Genomic DNA, 20,104 nt, shown 5'->3' with positions numbered 1-20,104 from the left:
TTGCTCTCATCTGACTTGACGCCTTCTCGCAATAGTTAGAGGTTTTCCCTATATAACATGCGTAGCAAAGTTTAAGCAGGACTTCTTATGGCTTCCTCATCCATAATGGTGGGATTTCGGGAGGGCACGGCCAATGGCTGAACCGATTCTAAGTCCCCGGGTCTAAGGCTACGTTCACACTGCAGCCTGAAGTGACCCAATACTGATTTTTTTGGCCCATATGCGACCTGGATCTGATCTTTTTATGACAGTCTGAACAACACAGATCGGATTTTTTCAAATGCGACCCAGGTCGCTTGGATATGTGGTCCTGAATCCGATACGTATCTGATCTTTTCAAATGCGACCTGTGTCTGTACGGCCGGGTCGCATTTATCCGACCTGTACGTCACCGATACTCGACAAATGTCACTATTCTGCGTCCTGCTATGCAGAAGCTGGAAGAGAGACAACACCCATAGCGGACTGCAATGACTGCAATGTGAACGACCACGCAAAAAAATCAGATTTCACAAAAAAATCTGAATTGAGCATTAAGACCTGCAGTGTGAACGTAGCCTAAGTCTCTCCTTGCCCGGCCTGCCGGTGCACAGCCAGGTTCTGTACGTTTACTGAGACTGAATTACGCTCAGGTGGACTGTCTTCGCAAAGCGGACACTCTGGGCTGCAGTTTTCTCTCCCTTCCACTTGATGATCATGCGTTAACTTTACAAAAAAGTGCAGATAGAGTGTAGTCGTAACGCATAAAGCAGTGAAAAAGAGCAGTTGGTCTGGATAAGTTACAAAACCCTGTATCCACCAGAGATGAATTGTTCTAAAACCTCCAACTTGGATGTTTTTGTCAAGGGCCCCATCGCTCCCATTTATCCCAGAGGTTTACTGAAAGAGCGTTCTTTCCCTGCCCTTCCTGGCCCTGATTGTCCTCACCCAGACAGCTGCCGCTGGTAAACCGGAGGTGAGACAAGTCCCTGGCAGGGAGAGCGGCTGCCCACTGAGGAGAAATTAAGAGAGGAATGCATGGAGTCCCGGACGGACACTCTGAGAGCTCAGCCAGATGAGGACTTGTCTCTCTGCTTCTTTGTCCTGCTGACAAGCCACAGGATGGTGCTTTTCATATTCATATCAGGCACAGACAACCACTCGGAAGGCCTTTCTATACTTTCTAGCGTAAAGAAAAGAAAATTGACCTGTCAGTCGGTCCGAACGGGACCACCTATGAAGAGGAGCGGCTACCTATTTGGGAGAGCGGATCTTTGAGAGAGAGAAAAAAAAAATGGAAGAGCTTCTTTTGTTTTTGCAGACCCCCGGTTCTCTGAAAGGTCTGGTTGAATGATCTGATCTGTCCTGTTTCTTTTAACTGCTGCTAAGACAACAAAAAAAAGTGTTTCTATCATCGAGTGGTTAGGACTCTTAGAGCTTTGTGGACAACTCCAGAGAACCCAGTTTCATCCACAGTTTCCGGCTCATACCAGGAAGATCCGCTCCTGTTAACCGCTGTCCCTCTACGTCCAGCAGCAAAAATAAAATAAAAAAAGATTGCTATCCCACAGGAGTCTGTTTTTCTGAAGACGTCTGGCCGTATGTGTGTCATGAAGACGCGAGGCGAGATGACAGGCTCTCTGTGGGGGTGCAGAACACGCTTCACAGAGACTAAAACCTCCGACTGGAAAAGAGTGTCCCAGAGTCGGCACAAAAGGGCCGTCTTCACTGTGCATCCCAGACCAGGTCTACTTGATCCTGCTGTTTTTACCCAGGTCACCTCCCTGGCACATTCCTATGAACGGCGCTGTTTATGTACACTCCGTCCGCTGATGCTGAGCACTTTTGTTCAGCGAGGCTCTGCTCATGCTAATACAGAGGCTGTGGTTTCCAGTAGATCCTGTCACACCCGTTATGCTTTATATCCTGTGGGAAGTCTTTCTGATGCAGACCTCTCGGTTCTCTCACTGGGAAGGTAAAAAGCTCTTACCTGACTCCGCCAGATAGATTTGCTCCGCATATCCATCTGGAAACCTTCCGTTGAAGTAACTTTGGGAAGGGGCGAAAATACTGGTTAGCTGATTGGCCTATGTTGGTGATAGACGGGCCAAATAAACCAATCAGATTCGTCGTCGCTCATAACAGAGCGACGACGAAAACACAACCACAAGCCAAGCTACTCTTGCTGCTGCAGGTAAAGGCTCGTTAGCTCAGCAAATAAATTACTCTGTAATTCCGATAAAACTTGCTCGATAGCCACGCTAACGCTAGTTTCATCGGCTGAAACCGCCATGTTCTTTAGACTGAATTGACGCGCTTCCCGTTGCGTCACACCTCAACCCGCCTCAAAGCCAACGCTGATTGGACGTTCGTTTGGTGAACGGCTCCAAATTTTCTTTAACGGAGAGTAGCCAGACTGATCTGCGAGTGAAACCTTGAAAGCTCGCGAGATCAGGATGGTCTCACGAGGCTAAAAAAGCTCTGGCCGTGATTACATCCTGGTATTCTGCAGCTGTTTCGATTGTTTCAGCTTGGATCTCAGAACTGAGAGGCTGAGAAACATTTAAATATTTAGCCCACCGGCCCCTGTTTGCCACTAGTTTGCGCCTTGTTCTGTGCTGAGTCGTGCTTTCCAGGACCCCCGGGCCCCCCCATCTCCTTTTAGGACTACTAGGGCTGCACAGCGTGTGCAATATCAGTATCATAATGGACTGTTGGGAACGCAGTGACAGCTGGATAACATATTCCAAGTGCCAGTAATGCACACTTTGGCTGCCAATAAGATATTCAGCCTGTTGGATGGCGTCTCTTTGCAGTACATGCTCACAACAATTACAGATTCTATAATGCTACAGTTCCCAGCGTTAGAAGCACTTATGACAAACAGAGGAGAGAGAAAATAAGCACACACACACAAAAAACTTCTCCACCTCTTCAGAGAGTTAAAACAAAAAACGTCATGCTTAATGTGGTTCAAGAAATTCATATTTCCACTCAGTTTAGCTGATATTATTTATGTCTTTCAATGTAAGCACAGCAAACCACTGCAATACTTACGCTGATTTGCTGAGTTCAAGTATTGTTTGCTAACAAAAATACCAATTATTCCTGCTGTATCATCTAAAGTTGACAGTTAATATGTCAGCTGATGGTAATGTCTGAAACTGAATGCTGGGAACATTAATGTTTAGCAACCTGTCACCACAAAATCTACCACTTAATTCGGGCCTAGTCCACACGTAGCCGGGTATCTAGGCAAACGGATAAATTTTTATGCGGTTATGCCTTTCATCCACACAGAAACGGTGTTTTACCTGCCTAAAAACGGAAGATTCTGAAAGCTCTGGCCAAAGTGGAGTTTTCAAAAAACTCAGATTTTGAGCCTGCGTGTGAACGTGACAAGACTGAGTGTTTGGGTCCACCGCATCACGCCGCTGACGTCACATATGTGTGACCGTTGTTGTAGGCCTGCCCATACAGTGAAGTAAAAAATGAATGCCGTCAAAGAGAAGCTGGTTTCTATGTTTGTTGTTGACTGTTAACAATATGTCTCTAAATCAATATTAAACTGGACAAATTCACTAACCTGAGGCATCTCTGGTCATTTGTTTCCAACTGATGTTACCTCTGCCCAGCATTTCCTGTCTTCGCCTCGGTATCGAGACTTCAAAGTAAAAGCCTAAACGGAACCTTATAAACATTACAGCTGGTTCAGAGGCTTTTTATTTTCATTTATTTTTTGTTTTTACAAGCCCAGCTGCTCCGATACGTTGATGTGCAAAGGAGAAAAAGCGCTCGAATGTCAGCTGTTTTACACAGGCACCATGCTTTTATTTTGAAAGACTCTGTCTGGCTGACTGCCCCCCTAGGCGTCTGGCACGTTTAAAACAACGGTGAATTTACACCGGTTTGTGTGGATGCAAACCTTTCCAGAAACGATCCTGTGTGTATGGTATTATTAAACGATGCGAGTAGATCCAAAAAGTATTACCTCTATACCAGAGTATTTTTTCCTTCTCTTGGGGGTAAACATCTACCTGATTCAGCCCTGGATCCTACAGTGAAAACAACACGGGTTAAACAGTAACTCCTTGCTTCCTGGAAAAGGTTCCCGCACAGGAAACTTAAATGTCGACGAATCAATTTGTACCGCCCGCATTCCAGGAAAGCCTCCGTCGGACGGTCTCCTGGCGGCTGGTCCGATGCGCCCACAGCGGTCACAGCACATCATTTGTTGACCTCTGAACTGAAGCAGACATTAGCAGGAGGGGAGCAGCGGTAGCCGGGATATCTAACACCGCCGTGTTAGCATTCCTGGAGTATCTGAGTGTGGGACGCTCCCCTCCGGGTGTTGTGTTTGTTTAGTCGCAGAAAGCATGCAGAATGGCCCTCAGCGGGCGACGGATTCCACAGATGTGTGTGTGTGTGTGTGTTTTTTTTTGACAAATACAGTGTCCTCTCTGTGCAGCGCGAAGCCCTCCTCATGGTGGCGGGCTAAAAATAGCCGTTTGTCCAAGTGGGTCAGAGTTTTGGAGATTAGTAGAGAGGAAGCTCCTTTTAAGTTTAACGGAAGAGAAGAAAATTATCTTGTGACTGGACCTTAGAGGGTTGTTGGTTGGAAGGAGGGAAAAAAAAATCGACTTTGTGAAAGGTTTAATCTCAACACAGTTCTGCCAGCTTGTTCTGTGGTTTTCATTTCCAAATTTCTGTACTTCCCGTTTTTAAAGCCTAAAGTTCTAAGAAGTAGTGCGGCGCACGACTAATTACTGATTTTTTAATGGCCTGGGCTCAGCCCCCCCCCGCTGAGCCCAGGCCAACCTCTGCTCCACCTCCAGACTTTCAACACGTTGCACTTGGAGGTGTCCAAACAGGAAGCAAATGTTGCATGTTTTTCTTATTAGAGCCTCCTTTTACTTTCCTATTCTTAAGCCAATATAACACCTCTGGGCTGAGCTAGACCAACAGTCTCAAAGCTTCATTAGAGATGGAGACGGAATCAGGGCTGCTTAAATTTTCTACTATACAGGGTGTCGTTTAGTTTGTGGAGAATCAGTGTTATGGCCACAAAAACAGCTTTTAAAGAAGGCTTAGTCAAAGGGTGACTTTTTTTTTTATGCTGATGAATCTAGTGAACTAGCTGACCCGTGAACAAAACAGTCAGCTATGCAAAGTGTATTTTAAATAAGTTCTGGTTTCAAAACCAATTTGTCAGCGTTGCTAAAAAAAAAAAAAAAATGCCTTTTCATCGCAAGTTGCAAAAATTCAACTGAAAGCGAACTGGAGATTTTCTTTCAAAACAAAAATGAAAGCGAGTCCACGTTGAGGCTGCTCTGAACTGTGTTTGCAGCGACTGAAATAACTAGAGTTGCTGAAGGACAGAAGTTTCCTGGCTTTTCGTTGTATTTTAGTCATTCCTGGCTGCTTTCTTTCCTTTATTTTTAACCTCTTATGAGTTTGTCTGCAGCTTTTTTTTTCTTTCAGAAAATCCTGATGACTCTGTTAAACCCTGGTGGAGCGCTCTGATCACTGTTTGGGAGGCATATGCAGTCCTTTCACACCTCCTGTTGCACAACAGATGACCTGTGAAACGCTCACTGAAACAAATTCATCAGCAACATCACCTAGGAGTCACATAGGGAAATGGTCCCTGAGCCAAATTGACAAGGTGCGAGCTGAGTTTAGTTGTAACCCACTCTGCGGCTGCCACTCAAGCAATTCTGATGATTCATCCGGCCTTGTTCCGTTTTTCTACCCTGATAAAAAGTTGCTTTTTAATTTTAAAGAACTTAAACGCATAAAGTTCTAATTTAAAGCATTTAGATAAGTTATTGAAATGAACCATATTTATAACTTGCATGGAAACATTGAATGTTTTGCTGGTTATGCGGTCACTGGTTCAAAGTAAACAATTTCCCCAAACTTAAAATTAAGCTAGTAATGAATATTCTTGCCTGATTAAGACAGTAATAAAAATGTAAATATCTTGAGGGATATATAACTTAATGACTGGAGACCCGATAATTCTGTCAGACACCAGGGTAGCTTTAACAGATTTATTAAAAGGCCAATGTAGCTGGATCAGGAAGTGACTGGGGCGCACACAGGAACCAGGTTAGTGGCCCAGAGACCAACTCGGACCAAGCCCAAGCTTGGGTCTTACACGAGGTCTTAGACCTCAGCTAAATCAGTGGATTTAGCTGAGGTCTTCAGAAGGGCGTGGGCAAAAGGGCGAATCCAGGCAGAGGTTTCCAGACAGGGGCAGAGAAAGGAGACAAATCCGGGGTCCAGACTTTGAGTCGGTACCGAGAGGCAGAAGAATCCGGGCAGGACAAAGGCGGGCAGGCAGATGAGGTTCGATGCCAACTGGAGAGTCCGACAAGGGCAAGGCAGAAATCCACAGAACGAGAAGTGGTCACAACAGACAGGCGAACGAGGAACGCTGGATGGTCTACTCACACAAAGGCTTTCTAGAATCTGGCAGCTCCACGCTGGGAGAGGCAGGTCTACATAGTGATCACCCCCATGTGCAGCGACCCTGGTCAATTAGAGCCGCTGCAGGTTTAACTGCTCAGACCTAATTGCCAGACCTAGCTGAGCAGACAGGGAGTGATGTCACCGTCACTGCAGGCAGAATTTCTCAGACAGGATCATTACAAAATATATTAGGTTCTCCAAGAGAGTGGTCCTCAGTCTTTTTTGTGCAACGGACTGGCCTAATGTAAGACAAAAGCTACGTTTACACGGACAAAAGTAATCAGATTAAAAATGCATCATGTAAACAAGCCAATCGGAATATCGTGATCAGATTAAGTTCAAGTGCAATGAAACAGTAATCCCAATGAGACGGGTGGTTTATGTCGACATGCACGTAAACGCGTGTCAGCATCAAGTTATTCTGAATGTGGCAAACTGGCTGGTCAAATGCGCCCACGGTGGTCACAGCACATGATTTGTTGACCTATGAACTGCAGCAGACATTAGCAGTAAACGGTTATTTGTTCAGTAACGTTTCAGCCATAATTAGAACCTGGTGCAAGTCCAGCCTGGGCGCTCGGAGGACAAACGAACTCGTAGAATACTGCTTTGTTTGCTATTTTTTGTTGTCCAGCAAAGAGGGAAGTACTTCTGTGCTTTTTTTTTTTTCAGGGAAATTTGATAACTGCACATCTGAATAAAGCCAGGTGCATATAAAGGCACATCATGATCCGATTAAAGGGTACCATCCGATTTTATTTTGTTTTTTAATCCAAATAGATTTCAATGCAATTGTAAAATCTTGCGCCTGTGTACACAGCTAATGTCATATTGACTCCCACAATGTCTTCCAGGATTTCTTCCCTGTCAAAAAGGCTTCTTTTGAGATGTTCTTGGCTATTCAGCGGTTTCGGAGCTGTTGAATAAAAAAAATAAACCTACTTTGGCAAACGTTTACAAAAATTGCTTAAGGTTTAGGTCATAAAAATATGTGTTTCTGGATGTTTTGTCTTTCACTAATTCCACTTTGAAATTTGATTTCCTCTTGACCTTTAAGGTGTAACGGGTAAATATTAAATTGTATGACCGACAAAAAAAGTGGTATTTTCGAAATATGATAATGCTTTAATTATAAATACAACTCACCGTAACGTCGGATCAGTGGGAATCCTGAGTTTTTTCTCGCCAGGCGGTCCCATCTGGGCGTCACAGGAAGTTTGAGGTGTGCTGCTTATGTCCAGTCTACTCTGTAATTTAGCTTTTTTCTCATTGCCACAATCCTTACAAACCTTTAAGGTCGGCTTTCAATGCGTAGCCCCTTCCAGAAGTTCACGTCAAATACCTTTAGTGGTGATAGGATCAATAAAAATATATGGCTCAATATCAGGATTAATAAATCGCTGAATGGGTTTTGAGCCTTAGCAGTACAGTTAGCCACCAAGTAGGATGCTATCAGTCACTGAGACACGCTTCAAGAGTGTGTCACAGACAGATGTAACACACAGAATTTGGCCGTTTTTAAATAAAAAACATTGTTCAGACTCAGATAATAGATAAAATGGAAAAATAAGTTATTTTTTTCTTTCTGTGTCAAATGACCCACGAACCGGTACCAGCCTGTGGATCATTTGGTAGTTGGAGTTGTTCTTTTTTTTTTTTACTATTTTCTCCCCTTTTCGTTCCATGATTGCATCAATTAATTCAAAAATAAGGTTATGTGGAGATACAGTGTGCAGTTTTAGCGATAAAAATAACACTTCTTTATATAATGGGTATGTTTTTTTAAGAGGAGTACTTTTGTTTGTGGGGCTACGATTGCTGTGACATGCACAGTCATAGCGTGACATGAAAAAGACAGTTGTAGATTTTTTTTTATTGATAACATTATCACAATAGTACCACAAAATATAATTTTAAGTCCATATCGCCTAACCCTACCCTGGGGGTTGGGGACCACTGCTGCAAGACTTAACTTTAAATTTCCACACAAGTAATATAGTTTGATTAACATTCTCCTGCTAATTCACTAAACAATATCAATCAGTTATTGTTTTCATTTTTTTCTACCTTATTTTTTATAAATTTTGTTTTCATTTAACAGTAAATGTAACAAATATAGACTAAAACCTTTGCAGGTTTTCTAGCACACAGACTTTTTCTAATATTATAACACATAAAAGAGAAAAAAAATGCTTCAAGTTCTTTGATGGAGATCGTAGCTTCGGATCTAACAGAAAACGCGGAGATACCGAGTTTATCTCCATTTATGCTTCAAAGCATGAAGTATGTCTGTAAACCTTTTATCTGATTTTTTTTTTTTTTTTTTTCTAAACTCAAAGCAACGTGCATCAAAAGAACGCGGCGTTGATGCATATTTAGATACTAACAAGTGGTTTGCATTTCATGAACAGAAAAAAAATGCTTTGATGTGAAAACAGAACCACATTAAGAATGCTTTACGAAGCAGCTCTTGTCTACAAGATACTTTTTTTGGACATTTTCCTCGCCTACAAGTAGAGCTGCACCGATGTGCTGCGGGTTCTCCTATACCGGTTCAAGTTTCGATCTTAAGGAACATTAAGAGATTACAAGATCGTCTCCATGCGTGCATCCAGCCCTGCGGCCCTAATCTTTATCTGTTGCTATTTTGTAGGTTCGACACTGATTTGTAGGTATTTATGCACATTTTTCTAGGTATTTGTGCAGAATGTATACATGTATTTATTTGCAGTTTTTTTTTTTTACAATGCATCCCATCGCTTTGTAGGTAAACGGTCTCTTGTGCTCCCAGTCAAATCACACGTTGAACGTCCTGCCACTCAGAGGAGGCGTTTTAGAGGCAACGCGTTGAACACAGCGACCGAAGCCGCATCGTCCGTAAAGTCTAAGTCTTGAACCGAAAAAATATAGCTGACGTTCTAACTAATTGAAATGCTAACCCCAAAGAAAATTTTCTGTTAATGTCAGCCCATTTAGACTCAGTCTGCGTTGTAATTCCAGGCTCTTCATCTTACTCTGGACTTCATGGTAAAGGTTAAACGATCTCCTAGTTTCTCCCAGGGAAGTGCCTGCTGCAGTAACCACATGATCAGAATAATCTCATTAGAAGTTTGTCTCTTTCTATACATCCAGTGCACGCTGCGTCATGTAATTAAATTGTAATATGCAGTCATGGGTTTTGTACAGTCGTACAGTTTCTACAAGCTCTGTTCCCTAATGTAGCGATCTGCTTTTGCTCAGTCATCTGTCCTTTTGCTGCTGATAGTCCGATTTCACTTCTTTATTTCTTCAACTTCTGGTCAAGTTTCCCAGTTTAAGACTCTCGCAAGAAATCCATACATAGTTATTAGTCAGTGTATATGTATTTTGTGCCGTACTCCTCAGAAGTGGAGACTTGTGGCCGGTGCTTCAGTCTGAGCTGAGAGGAACATGCTCAGGTTGACTGTTTTGGCAGCAGGGCATCTGGTCCCAGCAGCTGCCAGCAGTATGCATAATTAAGCCAATTTCCCCAACGGTGGCTGACATGAGCCGGTCTCTGCTGGGCTCGCTGCCCCCGGGGTGGACTGATTCCTGGCAGTGTGATCACACCGCTAATAGACTGACGGACAAAGCTGTTTATGATGCCGCGTCCATTCTCACCTGCGTTCTTATTGGCTTTAAGGGACTGCGCAATGTATTTATCCATAAATAAACATATAGTTCATTTATGTTTTTGTTTTTTCAGTTTATGTGAATTTCTTTTTCATTAGAACATAGTTGATCTTTTTTTTATTTATTTATTTTTTGTTTGCTAGGGCCGGCCGATATGGACCAAAAATAATATCTCAGTATTTTTAGGCTCCTGCTATACAATATTTATCTCTTTCATTTTTTAACAAACAGCTGTATATAAATATGAGAAACAGCTGAAAAATAATTTATTTGAATACATAAATGTATAATTGTAATACATTATATTGTCTCTTTTTTTTTAAATCACGACATTTTAAAAAATCTCCTATATATTTCTCAGCCCTATTACTTGCTCATTTCAGCAAAAGCCATAAATATGCTTCACCGACTGGTTATGCATGACCTGTGTATATCTAATAAAACACAAATGAACTTACTACAGTTGGAAGTTTGTGAACTGGATCCAATATTTAGGTAATTTAAACCAACTGTTTCTTCTGAGTTTGGCTACTTTATAGCATTTGTAAACTGAAGTAGGCATTCCATTCAAATGTATCTGAATAGATTAGATTGTCACTGACATTTAAGTCATTTCAGTAACTAAGTTAAAAAAGGGAAACTCATAATATAGGTTAATTTTGCACAGATTCATGTATTTCAAGTGCTTAATTCAGTTTATGTTGATGATTATGCCCTAAAGTGAATGAAAACGGTTAATAAGAGCTCCAATGTCAGTTCCTCAGAAAAATCTAATGTTACATATGACAAATAAAAAGAGTTATTTTTCTTTTTAACTCAGACATGTTGTGTTATGTCCTGGTTATGACCTACACAATCATGGAGAAGATTGCTGGCTTGACAGTTGTCCTCATCAACTCCCTCCACATGGGGGTTAAGTCATGAAAGGCGTTACTAAAGATGTTGGCTGTTCATTCAATCCACTATCCAAGCATATTGGTGGAAACTCGTATGGAAGGACAAAGTGCCGTAGAAAAAGGTGGGAAAGTAACAGGGATAGCAACGCTAACTAATACCTAAAAATAAAAACTTGATACTAAATACAATTTTTACTACCGTTTGTTAAGAGCAAAAAACATGATTTATTAGAATTTGGCTAACTTAACTTTAACTTTCTTAACTAGGGCAAAACCTACAAGTAATATACTATTCCTCCCTTGTTAAGAGAAATCTATAATTCAGGTGTCACTTCCTTGTTTGGCAAAACAGTAGACCAGATAACGCTTATCTGTTTTTTTTAACAAACATGGATCTGGCACATACAAAACATATTTTTCACAGTGCGAACAATGATCTGGGATCTTAGTACTGAAACATTGCGCAGAATCCATACTAAAAGTGGACGTATTATGAATTCTATTGAGATATCGATTCATTTGACAACCCTAGTACATAGCAAAGTGGTTGTCAGATTAATTTTCCTTTTTGACGTGAACTGTTAAAATAAATAAACTTTTCAGTTTTGTTCTAATTTGTACAGACCTGACATAGTCATGGTGGAGTTAAAGGTTTTAAGGCGACCACTGGGAAGGAAAGCCATTTCACGTTGATCTACCTGGACATTTACGGCGTGCAGCCAATATAACTACAGCTCAGAGACAAGCAGTTAAAAATATTAAATTGACATTAAATAAAACCTCAAAAGGTTTTCCTTGGTGTGTAACAACTGGTGCATTTGTAGCCTTTGTGATGATATTCTAAATTACGGAGGTGCCGCTGTTAGTTGATGTCTTTTTTTTTTTTTTTTTTTTTATGTCTTCAGCCGGCAAATCCAACCTGCCCAGAATCTCTTGCAAACTCCAGCTTCATTCCACTGATATCCCCACAGGCAAATTAAGGATTAGCTCAGCCTTTCAAACAGGAATTCCTCCGCCAGTTCCCATGAATGCCCCCCCCCCCCACCCCCATCATACCAAATCAACTCTGTTTTGCCCATTACCTCCGCTGTGGGCCTAAGCTCCATCCCCTCGGTTAGGTTGGTTTTGAGCCGTAGTAAGAGGATGAAGTGGATTGTGGAGCACCAGTCTGACTCATGCCCTTGAGTGCCATGCTGCCAAAATGCTCGAAGGACGAAACACTTATGCAGCTTTTAAAGCTGCTGCTGCTGCTGCTACTGCTGCTGGCAGCTGTCTTAATAGCAAGCAGGAACGCTTTGACTGTAAGGAAATGTAATGAAACGTTCACTTGATCTGCATGGCAGCAGTTCAGATGGGATTAATGTAACAGCCACGGTCCTGATTCAAAATGTGATAAGTTGCCAGCATCATAACAAGCCTAGATGTGACTCAGAGTTTGTAATAGTGGGCAAACTTAAATTTTTATTTTTTATTTTCCTATTTCAGCAACAGCTCTGATGAGGCGTAAAAAAAAAAAAAATAGCAATTGCATTATAAGTTTTCACCCTGGATGATGTTTGAATTGCTGAGTGCAACTTCTTGGAGCAGTTCTGTTTGATGATCCGCCTCCCACAATACAAAACAGGCTGCTGTTTATGTATGCCTAGAAAGCTGATCAAAAGTCTGCTAGTAACCAAAATAAGGGACGAAACAGTCACGGGTTATATTGGTTACCAAGGTTTTGTGCTGCTCATCAAACATTTTAGAAAAACAATGGACAGGTACACCTTTCCTGAACTCTGGTAATTTGCACTCTCAGGTTGTCACGTCTCTGTTCTTCCTCTTTTATCGGCGTACTGATGCCGAAAATAGCTAAAGTTGAGTCGACTTCTATCAGTGATAAGCTCCGCCCCGATGTGTACTGTTGTTACTAGAGATCGACCGATACAGATTTTTTTAAGACCAATACCGACACCGATTATTTCAGTCTAACCGATCCCCGATATGTGCTGCCGATTTATTTATTTTTTTTTTTTTGGGTGCCAATTCTTATAGCTGATATTGTTTCTTCATCCCACATGATAGGAAGGACACAATGATAACAAATGCTACACAAGTCTCAATTTAAACAAAGAGGAAACATTAATAAAGCAAATAAAATAGCATAACAATATATAACAATGAAAACAAACTTAAAAATCAAATGTTTGTGAACGGTATGTGGCAGCATGAGGCCTTTGTAGTGCAAATAGCCTTCCTGAGAATATTTGTTAGCAGCAATACAACAAACTGGATCGGCAAACGCGTGAACGCATCTGCCCATACAAGAGAAAAAATAACAACGTAAATATCGGCCCAAAATATCGGTCGACCCCTAGTTGTTATTGTATGCTGTTGATCTTATCCATGGTGCATTCAATTGTTGAATCAGGGTTTTTGCAGACAGCTCTTCTATAAGCTTCCAAGTGGTCAGAGCTTTTAATACAGTAGAAATGTAACTTCCTTTAAACTTTCACATCCATAAGCAAATAAACGTCTCTCTGAACTTCTAAGATGATCTGTACATGTCGTCCTGTGTACCAATACCAGTCTTTCGGTTTTCCTCCGGGGTTTATTGCGTAAGAGTTGCCTCAGCGAACAAAACTGGAATTGCGGGTTTTGTAAATGCAGAAGCCAGTTCATAATAAAAATGTTTTTTTTTTACTCTACCTTCATTTGTGTAGGTATCCTCATTGGAGCCTGATGCTTTGGACAAAACATAAAAAAAAATCAAATATAATGTACCACATAAGACGTTCTGTGTGTGTTGGAATGTGAAATGATTAAAAATAATAATACGACCGGTCTAGCGTGGTAATAATAATGACTGCAATAATCATAATATACACTGATTAGTTCTTTTGGCTCCACTGTAATCAGGTCAACATGTTACAATGTTGCATATGTATGAAATCTTAACCCGATTGTGACAGCATTGAAAGCCCTGACGCATTTGGACACAGTAAGGGCAGTTACACAGTTTCATAATGTCGCTTTTCTACACAGAATCATCATAGCTCAACGTGATTATCTCCGTCGGTGTCGATTTAGTGAATAATCCTCTGTCGCTGTCATAATTACTCCCACCACGGTATTCTCTCCCTTTTACGCATGCTTCTTAGTTCACCCTTACGATAATTTACGTTTCTGTTTTTCCCTTTTTTTATTTTTTTTTTATTTACTCCTAGTAGTTACATAACTCTTCTATCTAGGACGGCTACTGGAGGTCTGTTTCCGCCTGCCGTTTTCCCCTCTGATGAGATCCGTGGCCACGTTTCAAGGCAGCGCCGCTGTCCTCCCTGCTACCACTTTGACGGCTAGAAACTCTGAGGAAATGACGCCTTTATGCGTAAAGCATATATACATATATATATATATATATATATATATATATATATATATATATATATATATATATATATATATATATATATATATATATATATATATATATATATGCATCCCCCTTTATCAGAGCTTTGTCAGTCTCCAGCATTTCCTATCATCACATTTTCCCAGTAGAGTGCTTCCTTCTGATGTCTCGTGACTTTCGGAGATGCTCCCCAGAAGGCCTGCCCTCGGAAATAAACAGCTTATGCTTTGGACGGCGGAGCTGAGCGCCGCTCCCCGTGCGTCTGCGCTCTTCTCGGACCCATTGTTCTGCAGGCTACAGAGCCCCTACACAAGACGCTTATTTAATGAGACGGCTCTGACTGTGTAATTGCAGGCTGCTGAGCTGAGCTATTGCGGGAGATGTATTTTAAGGGGGCAAAACGGCCATTACTGCGACAGAAAAGAGCCGTGTGTGTGTGTGTGTGTGTGTGTGTGTGTGTGTGTGTGTGTATGTGTGTGTGTGTCTCTCTCTCTTTGGGGAGTAAAGTCACACGGTGATGTGAGGACTCTGAACAAACTTTTGTCGCCTGATTTACTCGCTGCTTGTCTTTGGGATTAAGCCGCATTTCGTCTGCAAATATTCTCAAGCACTGGAGATGGTTTTTAAGGTTATTTTTTTGTTTCTGCGACAGAAAGACTTGGGGAACGTTAAATAATCAATGGCTCGGAAGGATTTAGATCCAATTCGCTTAGCTTTGGACTATATAAATGTCACGTCGCTCTTTTGCCCGCGCCTTGTGATGGTTTGTTACAAATATGAATGAAATTCTATAAATAAATAAAAAAATATAGCAAAATGCCTATTTATGTGTGAGTCTCTGTGAAGCCCGTCTCTTTTTTTTTTTTTTTTTTTGCTCCAGTTCCTTCTCTGACTCCGCTCTCAGATATTTGGTTCACTCGTGCTGGGATTTCTAAGTCACATGATTTATTTAGGATTTGTTAAAGTCTTTCAGGGAGCTCCACATACCGTCCTCGGCACTCTCGTCTCGCCAGACATCCTTTGGCTTCCTAAATTACGCTCTCTGTCCTCCTCTGCTTCCCTCCTCTCTGCCTTGCGCCACAGCTCTTTCGTCCTCACCGCAGTGCTCTTTGCAAATTAAAAAAAGGAAGAAGAAGAAGAAAAGAAAAAAAAACAGGGCCCAAACCAATCAGAACTGGCAGCTGATTACAGTGTAAATGAATGAGAGTGCTGGGCTAATACTAGGCTACCTCACACTTAACCACATAAATAGCTTTCAGGTCCTTTTTGCTGCTTCCCCCCCACCCTGCCTTTGCACAACAGAAGCTTATTTTTTCTCCATACGGCCAAGGCCGCTTTACCAGATGCTCGGGAGGTTTTATAGTCTCTGTATCCCCTCATGGTCTTCCTGTTTTCTGTTGTCAGCCCTGTTCTGTTTTATTCTTGGTCTTTCATAAAAAAAGTGTGCTTTAAGGTGACTTCCCACCTACTGGCATGCAATGATGGGCGATGGTTAGGGCTGAACAATTAATCGCATTTTCAATATAATCGCAATTTTAAAAAACGCAATTTCCAAATCGCAGAGTCTGCAATTTTTGGCTATATAACAATCAGGGAATTAGACACGTCCATTAGGTGTTGGTAAAATGTTTAAAGTGGGTTTCCTCCACATGGAAGGGAAGACAGTTGCAGCAGTGAGATAATCTAATTTTATTACTTGTTTTAGAGTTTATATAATCATACATAGCATTAAGTACAGGTCAATCAGTTTAATACATAGACTTGCTTGTTGGTTGGACTTTATGTTCAAAAAGGATTGATGTCCAAATCAACTAAAAGCTGTTCTCTTGAATAATATTCTGATTAATAGAAACATTAAAAGTTCTTGTTTTGAATAGTCCTTGTTTACAAATGTCTTTATTTAGACGCCATTTTTGTTGCTTGTGGTTAACGCAGAGAAAAGTCAAAATTGCAATTTTGGTTGAAATATATTGTAGTCAGAATGCAATCTGAGCATCTGAGTTTAGATGGTGCGGGTCTTTTAGCAACTAATCTGCACAGCGAGGAAACAAAATGATTTGTTGTTTGTATATGTTTAAAAAGACACGATAAATGAAACTGGAAAAAAAAATCGCATTAAATCGCAATATTAAGAAAAAAAATCGCAATTAGATTATTTTCCAAAATCGCTCAGCCCTAGCGATGATGCAATCCAGCTGCTGGGTGAGAGTGGAGCCCTGAGGGGACGGTCCTGCCAAACATGTGGGAGCTGCCCGGCTGCTGTGCTGGCCTGCATGCACGAGGTTTCTCTTCCAAAAGACGTCTAACGATCGTTTCTGTTTCTAACAGCATCTGGAGGGGCCCCAATGTGAACTGTGTGGACACCACTGGATACACCCCCCTGCACCACGCCGCCCTCAATGGACACAGGTACATCAGAGCCGAATAAGAGGGTTTGCCCAGCAAGTTTGGATTCTGAGCAGAATATTTTAAAATGACCAAATGTTTTGCGCACAGAAAGGTCCGAGGTGTTTGTTTTGTTTGTCCATTTATACGCGGTAAGGCCACATTCCTGTGAGATCCCCCGTGATGTTTTTTTTTTTTTTTTTTTTTTACATGAACTGTTTAAAATCTCCCACCACAAATTCAAACGCCCCATTTAGAACCTGATATCTTCTCAAATGTTACAGATTTTTTTTTTATGTAAACGTGTGCAACACACTGCAAAAAGGGAACTCAAAGTAGGTAAAATCCTCTTGAAATGAGTGTATTTTTCATTGATTTGAGCTGGTAAATCAGATTATTTGCCAATGGAATAAGATTTTTGCACTTAAAATAAGAACAAATCATCTCCATCGCCTTATTCCAAGTGCAGGATGTCTAATTATCTTATTTTAGGGGTAGAAATTCTCATTCCATTGGCAAATAGTCTTATTTAGCTGCTGAAATCAAGGAAATATATACTAATTTTAAGAACATTTTAATTACTTTTAGTTCCCTTTTTGCAGTGCATCTTTTTAATACCCGACTTACAAATTCTAAGACGCACAAACTAAACATTTGGAGAGGCTGCAGGAAGTTGGCGTTCTAAGTGCAGTTTCACCTTGAGCCTTTATGTTGTTGTTGCTTGTTTTAATGTCTTTCGACTGTTTATTTAAAACTGCATAGATGTCTGTGCTAGATAACAGGTCGCCACAACTGTATAGTTTTAGTAAAGAAAACAAACTGAGTCTATCTCTGGATTTCTTTGCATCCTGTTGTTCTTTCTTTGAAACGTGTTCCTGCAAAAATAATTTAATCTTTAAAGTCACATGCTGCAGCTTAGCAATACATAGGGGATAGCACTAAGTTGTAGGGACAATTAAAAGTGTAGTGGACGATCTTTTTCAGCTTGGAGTCCCGGGGGGGGGGATCGGGTTATCTATTGGTCTATTGTTAGTTTCCGCTGCATTCATCGTATACTTTGAAAATGGCGAAGAGTTGCTGGAAGCAAACTGGTTTATGACAAGAAGAGAAGGGCCTCAGAAGAAAGAAATGAGGCCAGAGTGTATTTGGGAGATTCTTTCACATGATCCCCCTGAGGAGCGGAAGAACAGGCGAGATAATCTGGCACGTGCGCAGTTTTTCCAAAAAAGGTTTTCTTACCTACATTTTCGGGAAAAATCGTCCACATCACCTTTAAGAATTGGAAATAAGACTCGCCCTAACACCAGGGAACGTGCGGGAGGTGAGGACTGGGAGGCTGAGCTACTTTAAGGAGGTAAATAAATGGTAAATAAGCTAACTGAATGCTAAGATAATAAATCGCTAACCCGAAAATCCATAGAAAGCTCATAAAGCTCGTTATTCCAACTCGCTACGGGGGCATGTACGAAATAGAGCCGTTTTTATTCCCCGCAGCGGCCGAGCTGCTGACTTCAGTTTTTCTGTGTGACGTCACTTCTGAGCCAATAGCAATAGTGATTCAAAGTTCAAATGCAGGAGGGCGCCATGCAAGATTTCAACAAATGTGCATTAAATTGTTAAAATAATGAGCAGGGCATGTAGACAGCACTAAAGACTTCCATGGATGCAGTTTATTAGCAAAAAAATGTCAATTTGGGTGTGAATTACCATTTAATTTATCCATTATCTTGTGATTCTAACTAGCCTACCTACCATTTCCCATGTCTAAAATATAAATATTAATATATAAATAATATTCCTTTTCAGAAAAGGTAAAGGAGTTTTTGGATGAAGGCTTTTGTCGCAGCCTTTAAAAGACATTTTTCTTTCCTGTTTTTTTTTTACTTGAAAGGCAAACACACGTTCCACAATTTAGATGATATATTGTAGCTCTGTGTTTTATTTAATTTGCTGTTGTTACAATAGTGTTGGTGGGTAAATATCCCAACTCTAAAATATATGAGATCCCCCTGCTTTCGTCTTCAGTCTTCATTCTCTGTCGGAGGTCTGCATTTGCAGAGGGAAGTCTCACCAGTGGGAATCGGGGTATTGATTGTCTGTGCTTGTTCATTAGTGCGTTTTAAAGTGATTCTGACCATTCCTGCGCCTTCATCTCCCCCCCACCTCCCCGCAGCGCTGTGGTGGAGGCGCTGCTACGGAACGAGGCCTTGACCAACATCGCTGACAACAAGGGCTGCTACCCGCTCCATCTGGCCGCGTGGAAGGGAGACCAGCACATCGTGAAGCTTCTCATCCACCAGGGACGTTCTAACCCCCAGATCAACGAGCAGGTCTGACTCTGGAGTTTTTATTTTCCCGTCACGTCTGCCGTTCTGCTTTTTTTTTTGATCGCAGAGACGTCCGACGTGTGTCCGGTTGGAAATGCAAACGAAACGACCGCGGTGTCGAACACATTTTTCTCCAGAGTTTGAATTTTCAAACCCTGTCGCAGTGTTTCGCAGTTAGAGATCAGTCAGCGTCTTAGCAGTTGGGTTTTTTGTAGACGCGACACGCCGTCGGTGCCGGAGTGACGGAAATAAAGTTTCAGTAAGCGACCACAGAAGGCTGTGAAAAGAGAGCGTCATTCAGACCGGAGCAGTCGAGCACGGCATGGCCAGGATCCAAACGAGATGAATGCTAAAAGTGAATGCGACCACAGTGCATTAACCTCAGTGCATTATGATACTGACTTCTCCTTTGATAATGTGATACTTGGAAGTGCTTCAGAGCTGTGCCAAGCGTGAGAAGTGCTCATTTCCTCTAATCGTTTTAACAGTTTTAACTCTTGTCTCTGATATTTATTTTTTTTCTTTTTGGTTGCTTAATGCACAGAGAGCATCCTTTTTGGCCTGTCCTGTTTTGAAACATCAGAAAAAATGGCACATCATGGCCGTCTCATCCTCTTAATTTAATCCAAACTGCCCACATTTTGATTTGCCCTGACTAAGATTCAATGAGAACCATCATTCTGAAAATGTGACTCTGGGCTTTATGTGCTCCATGGGAGACTCATTTTGTGCCATTTCTTCCTGCCTGTTCATGACATCCAATTATTCATTAACTTAACCCAATTTGTTGTTGTTTTATTCTCCTTTTTTGTTTAGTTTGACTCATTTGTGATGATTCCTCATTCATTCATTCATTCATTGCTTTGTTTGAACCGAAACCATCGACCTATCTTCTCTTCCTCCCTTGCAGAGCTCTGTAGACCATAAAGAGTTCAAACGCTGTGGGCCCTTTGACCCCTATATTAATTCCAAGGTGTGTACACAGTGCTGTCGAAAACATT

General features: G+C 41.4%; 1 protein-coding gene across 1 annotated transcript in view; it reads left to right on the top strand.

Moving 5' to 3' along the window:
* Positions 1-20,104, top strand: part of LOC105928605 (ankyrin repeat and SAM domain-containing protein 1A) — a 100,204-nt gene that overhangs the window by 6,966 nt on the left and 73,134 nt on the right. Inside the window, exons 2-4 of the mRNA XM_021318191.2 lie at positions 16,720-16,800; positions 18,950-19,106; positions 20,014-20,076. Of these exons, the coding sequence (XP_021173866.2) occupies positions 16,720-16,800; positions 18,950-19,106; positions 20,014-20,076 (301 nt within the window). The remainder of the gene's footprint in view (positions 1-16,719; positions 16,801-18,949; positions 19,107-20,013; positions 20,077-20,104) is intronic.

Source organism: Fundulus heteroclitus, chromosome 1, assembly GCF_011125445.2.
Source record: "Fundulus heteroclitus isolate FHET01 chromosome 1, MU-UCD_Fhet_4.1, whole genome shotgun sequence".
NCBI lineage: Eukaryota > Metazoa > Chordata > Actinopteri > Cyprinodontiformes > Fundulidae > Fundulus > Fundulus heteroclitus.
The sequence above is the reverse complement of the archived record's forward strand: the minus strand, read 5'-3'. Positions and strand labels throughout refer to the sequence as shown.